General features: G+C 35.1%; 1 protein-coding gene across 2 annotated transcripts; it reads right to left on the bottom strand.

Annotated features, from left to right (window-relative positions):
* Nucleotides 1–789: 789 nt before the first annotated feature.
* On the bottom strand, nucleotides 790–5,779 carry LOC132634884 (ubiquitin-conjugating enzyme E2 5). 2 transcript variants are annotated; one of them, XM_060351017.1, is made up of 6 exons: nucleotides 5,618–5,779; nucleotides 5,315–5,394; nucleotides 4,355–4,469; nucleotides 3,944–3,996; nucleotides 3,706–3,834; nucleotides 790–1,110 (listed from the first exon to the last, which is right to left on the bottom strand). In XM_060351017.1, the coding sequence occupies exons 1-6, from the start codon at nucleotides 5,659–5,661 to the stop codon at nucleotides 980–982; spliced, it is 552 nt and encodes a 183-aa protein (XP_060207000.1). In that variant the 5' UTR covers nucleotides 5,662–5,779; the 3' UTR covers nucleotides 790–979. The 2 variants fall into 2 exon arrangements, with proteins under 2 accessions (XP_060207000.1, XP_060207001.1); XM_060351018.1 differs by lacking the exon at nucleotides 790–1,110 and adding an exon at nucleotides 3,409–3,619.
* Nucleotides 5,780–7,221: the final 1,442 nt, after the last annotated feature.

The following is a 7,221-nucleotide window of genomic DNA, read 5'->3' as shown; positions in this document are numbered from 1 at the left end:
TCTGCGTACACTCTACCCTCCCCAGACCTCACGTGGTGGGATTTCACTGGGTTGTTGTTGTTGCTAAATAAAATTTTAAAAGAATGACCTTAATTTTAAAAAACCGTTAGGAAAGAACTTTTATTGTCCATCAGGCATAAATTCTAACTTTGCCTATAAGATAGAATTTGTGGTCAATTGAGCAGTTCACTGTCTTGAAATATTCTGAACTCCTATCTTATAAGCAAAGAGCTAGAAGTTATGCCTTATGACAACAAAAGCTTCCCTCCGTTGTCCATCAGGCATAAATTCTAACTCTTGCCTATAAGGCATGATTTGTGGTCAATTGAGCAGACTTTAAACTAATTTATGTTCACAACTTATGTTCAATGGGCAATAAAAGTTTTGCCTAGTGAATTTTCTAAAGCGAAGGCTATTTTTTAAAAAAAATTGTTAAGCGGGATAAAAAATTCATGACCACCTCCTATGGAGGCCATTTGTGAACTTAACCCGCTAGTAGCTCTTTAATTGATAATGAGCTGAAAACTTGAAGCTTTTGTTAAGACTTATTACTTTAATAACCAGGGTAACCGGGGTTAAAACTTGCTACACTCTGCTCGCACAAATACCGGCTAACTCCATCCACCAAAGATATCGACTTAACACTCATAGCTTCCATTTTTTACCTGAGTGTACTTACTTGCAGCTCTTTAAGCTAGCTATTAGTTGACAAGCTGCATTAGTACTTACATCAAATAGGTACCACTCTTTATCATATTGCTTCTTACTTAAATTAGATAAAAGTGCAGAAAGTCTAAAGGTCCAGATGAACATTTAAGGAATCAGGACACAATGTAATCACATAACAGTACAATTTAAATGACAGAAGAAACAGAGCAATTTTCTTCAAGTAAACCATGGGCAAGATAGTTTTATCATAAGAGAAGTTGATATCATGTACAGACATGGGGTGTTTAACATTGTCCATGATGCCAATCCCTTAGGGATCTGCTTTGCCAGCAATTTCGTCGTCGCTGGAGGCATCTTCTTCTTCACTCACCTCTTCATCACTAGATTTTTCTTCAGGTACGGCCCCAGCATCTTCACTCTTTGCGTACTTCTCGCAAAACTCTGAAAAAATATTTTAGGCCACAAGTACTGAGGCAAACTTCATCTGGTCTAAAAAGTTTGATAACATCACACACAAGGTTGAATACATAAAAAACACACTATGGATAGTCAAAACTTTTTCTACCGGTCATACAACTGAAATTCTTCGACATGATAAAGCATAGGTATAAGGAAGTACCAAAATTTGTATCTAATGGACAAATAGAGAAGCAATCAGTAGACATAAAGGAAAAGATCATAGCCTTAACAAAATCCCATTTACATTTGGATTTAACTCCAAATTCTGCAGATACATTTGAATGAGAACCATGGCCATAAAAAGTTTTATTTGCTCAATTTTGTTACCACAGGAAAGGGTATATTGACATAACATTATATGCCCCTCTTGCTCTAACATCTGAATCATAGACGCTAATAACAAAGGACAGCCTGGTGCACAAAGCACATGTTAGCAGGGTCTAGGGAAGGGCCGCACCCCAAGGGGAGTGATGTAGAGAAGCATTAGTGGCTGCTTCCACGGCTCAAACCCACGACCTATAGGTCACACAGATACAACTTTACTGTTGCTCCAAGGCTCCCTTCTATTCATAGACACTAATATATTCTAATTTTGTTTCCCCTTTCAAACTACATCTTGTCCTCTAACTTACTCCACACAAATGCAGCAATTGCCTTGGTTTCATTTACCTTCAAAACGCTATAATAAGTACCTTTTTTAAGGCAATCATTTTAACACCAAATAGTGTAGCTTTGTTCCCTTCTACTGAGCTTCCAACAGCCGTTCACTCAATGCACTCAACTCAAGTTACCTTCAAATTCCATGTGTCACGCTTCCTTCATCAATCCTCACGCCATCTACACCTGTGTAAACTGTCTCAAACAAGCAGACACTCCTCTTCAATGTCATACACCAAAGCTAGATTGTGTTACTTGGAATAGATATATTAAAACATTCAGCTAATCCCGTGGACGATTTAGCAATTTCTTACATTGTAGCTGCTGCATCTTTCAAATCCAATTATACTTGAAATGCGATAATCATTTGGCTTTTGAATGCCTCTCTCAGCCTTCTTTTCTATTTGCTACCGACTTTTATCTATTGGATGTGGATGTTCTCCTGCCTCCAATCCCCCATTTCTGGACACTCAACTCCCAGTTCGGCATTAAAATTAAGACCAACAACAAAAAGAAAAAGGGAGTCTTTCCGCCTCTGGATTCACAACTTTGCTTGTGAGAAGGCATGTTATGACATTATGTTAAGAATAAGAAAATATTAGTCGAAGACCTGATAAGCCATAGCCAAAACGTCTAGCGATTCTCCACAAGGATTCAGTCAGCACTATAGTTTATTTGAAGTACTAGGAAATTGACAGTTGTCTTCACTCTTCTTAATCTAAAATCACTATTCTTATTCGTTCAACAAGTTTCTAATCAACCATCGTTTTTCCCTTTTCTAAGTGAGATATACCATTAATATCATTTCCTCAATGTTTGGCAGTGCACCCTCAGAAGTGCATTAGACTATTCAAATGCTCAAAACACCTACATGCTTCCTATCACCCTTGCACACAGCGCTTAGGTGCTCGCATACAATAGCTGCATCATCTTGACTCTCTCTGGACCACAAGTGTGCCTCCCATGGAATATGACCATGACACTGGTTGGAGGCTTGCATTAACATATGCAAAGCCAATTTCATGTACCAAGGCTTCAACCTAGACTAGCTAGCGTGCTCCTAGCACACATACACACACATAAGCATAATGCGCGCGCACACACACAGAGTGTGATTGTATATTCATATTTATTCTTAAGCACCGTGGAGAGGAAGAAGAATTCCATCATACAGATATCAGCGTCGGATCAACATGTAAACATGAAGATCTAGGGAACTCCTTTAGTTCAATAATGAAAGTTAGGGTCGATCGGAGCAGGCCTTACCTTTTAGATGAGTCAAGTAAGTCATTAAGCTATTGGATGGATCCTCCTAACTATAGTTACTTAAGGTCAAGTAGTAGATGGGTGAGGCCCATAGTTCTAATAGGTATTCACTTGAGCTTTCTGCAGCAAATCAAGTCTACAAGCCACTACAGTGAGGAGAGATCCTAGACTAGCTAACATGCTTGTAGCACACATACATAGATATATACATAATGCATACGCAGTTACACACACACACACACATACATATATATGTATGTATATGCATATATTGCTTAAGCACTCACATATAAACATATATTACAATGAGCTCTGAGGATCTCTTGCTCGTTCATCTTTCAATTTGCCTCAACTGTATGAATTCAATGGTCTACTATACTAAATCCAAGTCTTCAGTAAAAAGAGAACATACATGTCTCTAACTAAATTAGAAAGATTCATGACAAACACCGAATATTCTACACAAAATGTTCTGGAAAAGCTTCCGAACATATCAGACGAGGTCACTGAAGCACCCCATTACACCACATCCTAAGCAGCAAATAAAAGTTGGCAACAGGAAAGGCACCTAAAATATCGGTATGTCATATTCAGGGCATCATACGAGTCAAATCTACTGCAAGTGCTAGATTGATAATTCTAAAGTTTTTTTACCTTTCACCCTTTGATCATAAGTAGTACGATCACGCATCATGAGAGCTGCAGCCTCTCCATTCAGGGGATCAGATGGGTTAGGATATAGAAGAAGTTGGGGAAGAAACACTTCGAAAACATTTACAAGATCTGCAAAAAATGAAAAAGATAAACATAAGCTGTTGAACCCAGAAGCTTCACTCAAACAAGAAGTAAAAAGAAACTTAAAAGAATGAAGAACTATAGAATGCAAAACTACCAAACATGGGGCTCCAGGTCTGATTGATAACATCCAAGCAGACAGAACCTGACCTGGATATTCAAAGAACATTAAAATGTACATTTAGAATGAAGTGTCTTTCACAGGTGTCTCATTCTGCGTCAGAAAATATGAATTACTCCCTTTATTTCAATTTGTTTGTCTTACATTCCTTTTCAGTCTGTTTCAAAAAGAATGACTCTTCCCTGATTTCACAACTCTTTAATTTCAACATCCCACATGGCATGTTTAAGACCACAAGATTAAAGAGCATTTTGGTACATTATCATATATTTAATTTAACACCACAAGATTCAAAAATCTTCTTTAAAACTCCGCACCCAGTCAAACTAAGACAAACAAATTGAAATAGAGGGAGTAATAAGTAAGATAGGTCACAGCACCACTCACATTTCATCCACATTTGGATGGTAAATCCTGTTAACAAAACCAATGGAAGGTGACTTGTAAGGATAGGCATCCGGGAGCTCTACCCTCACTTTCCATACACCTCCCTGATAAGGACCTATTGTAATCATTAAGAAACAAGATTGTTAGACGCAATCAAAGACGGTCATTTTGTGATCGAACTTCCAAAAACAATCTCAATAATCAAGCAGCTGACATCCTCATTCAGAAAAATCAACAATCTAGCATACTATCAGTCAATCACTACAGACGCAGTTAACTATAAAATACATAAATCCATTATAAAGAATAAGACCTAGAAAAGAGTTCTTAATTTTGCAACCTGAAAATAATTTAAATTAGCAGCAACAAAACAACTCCCAAATTTCTTCTGGAATATTGTCAAAACCTATGTTGCTCGTCTCCAAAAATGTTGCTACACCCGTGTCGGATCCTCCAAAAATGAACTACTTTTGGAGAATCCGACACGCACCCATCAGCATTTTCGAAGAGTTCGAGCAACATAAGTCCAAACCGCTAATTCTCAACCGAACATAAAATAATGTGATCAATTTCTACAACAAAATGAAATGGCATGAATAGAGTGAAGTTTATACAACGGATTCATATAGCCGACCCCAACTAGTCCGTAAATGAAGCATAGTTGATCAACTATTAGTGCTAAAAAACATGACATGAACCAAAATATTCACAGAAAAACAAGTTTTTGGGTGCAAAATTGAACTTCACAGCAACATGTTTTTTCCTCTTTTTATTGAAAGTTCATATCTTTACAGCTAAATCAGAAACATATAAGCTAAACACAGCTGATCAAGAAAGGATCAAACCCAAAAACAAAAAAACAAAACCTAGCTAAGATTTAAAAAAAATAAAAAATACACACACATTTGCACATAAAAATGAGCAACAAGATCATAAATGGGTAAGAAACTGATTATTTACTCTCTTTGGGTCCATGAAATTCCACATAGAATTCTTGCATTCCATCATTAATCATCTCCACTTTGTAGTCACTCATCATCCTAAAAAAAATTCAAGAAAACAAAAACCCACTTAAATATAAAGAAAACTAAAACAACCCATCAACAAAAAAAATTATAACTTAAGTAAATTTGAGTTTCAATTTACAGTTTCAGCCATCCTAAATTTTTCCAAGAAAATGAATACCCACTTAAATAAAAACAAAACTAAACCAACCCATCAACAAAAAAATTAAACTTTAAGTAAATTTGAGTGTCAATTTACAGTTTCATCAAGTCCATCTCTCTACGTTTGCTAGGTGAAGACATGATTTTGATCACTTCTTTTTTTTTTTTTTTTCCTCTTTTTGCTTTTATCAATCACTGCAATTGGGATTTGAGAATTATGGGATTTTAGGTATATATAGGTGTGAAGAACTGAGAGAAATTCTTTAGATTGATAGTTATAGGGCGGTTTAAGACAAGATTGATTAAAAGGAGGGACTTATTGTGTTATTTTATCAGTGGCTAATTGTCACTTTTGAGTCCTTATAATATTAATGTATTTACACTTTTGACCCTCCTTATTTTTTCAATGTTTTAATTCCAATGTAGTGTACACTTTAACCTTTTTGGTCCTTTAAAGTTTGTCGAATATTAACATTTTTAGTCTCCGTAAAATTTAGCCGAACTCTATTTGCTAGATTGAGGTAACAGTGGGGAAAAAACATTTAAGTATAAGCATCAAGAAAATCTCATCAAATCTTAAAATGTGCAACACAAAAAAATACACGACACACTAAAAGGATATAAGAAATAGTATGCATTACACCTTAAAAAGTTGCATTAAACTCTAGAAACAATGGCGGAGCCACATGTGTACTCGGGGTGTTTCAATTGACACCTTTCGTCGAAAATTACATTGTGTAGCTTGGTAAAAATTTCTTTATGTATATATACTGTATATTGACTCCCCTCAACTTCTTCGTGAGTTTATCCTTTTATACTTGACACCTTTTAGTAAAAATTCTGACGCCGCCATCATTTAGGAATAAATTAAAAATAACAGGAACTACAAAAATTATACCTCTAGTTCAATAAATATTTGATGGAAATTTTTTTGCAAACTTAAAGGACCATTAGTGTTAAGTGCATACTTAAGTGACTATTTTGAACCTACCCTCAAATACAAGAGACCATTTTTGTTTATCATTTTCTCTGTAAAGCCTGATAACTTCTCTGTAAAGATTTAATTATTCTATTTTTAGAAATGTCAAATATCAAGGCATACGGTATATCTAATCACTTGGGGAGAAAGTAATTATAAGAGATAAGTAGAATTTAATTCCAAGGCAAATCCAGTTAAATTCAAACGGGAAAGTTATTTGAGAGAACTCAATTCTTGGAAAATGATGCCAATGTATATATAATGTCGTTGTTGTGATTTACTAGAGCGAATTTACAGGAATATATTGAGTTTTGTAAGATATTGGAATAGCTATTATGGCAGTGGGAAGAAAACATAAATGAGATAATTATAAATTAATTACAAGGAGCACAAAGTTGGACTAAATTTAACTTTTCGTTTTATTTTTCATGTTGAGTAGATTTCATTCGCTGTCACTTATCAAAGACAGTCAGGTGAATATCAAGTTCTGAAAGTTATTATAATTATCATCTATACTACATATACTGTGTATTCAAATAAATATTGTTATTATTTCTAAAGTCGGGATTTCTTGTTGAAATGAATAGAATGCTGACAATGTTAGAGCACATCTTAAAATGTTTTGAAAATAAATTCTTTGGTTATCGAACTTTTATAGATATTAAAATTACGATTTAGGAGAAACATATTGATTATATCTCCATGGAACAAAGTTAAAGTTA

This window comes from Lycium barbarum, chromosome 4 (assembly GCF_019175385.1).
Source record: "Lycium barbarum isolate Lr01 chromosome 4, ASM1917538v2, whole genome shotgun sequence".
In the NCBI taxonomy this organism is placed as follows: Eukaryota; Viridiplantae; Streptophyta; class Magnoliopsida; order Solanales; family Solanaceae; genus Lycium; species Lycium barbarum.
Note: the sequence above shows the minus strand (reverse complement) of the source record. Positions and strands in the feature narration are given on the sequence as shown.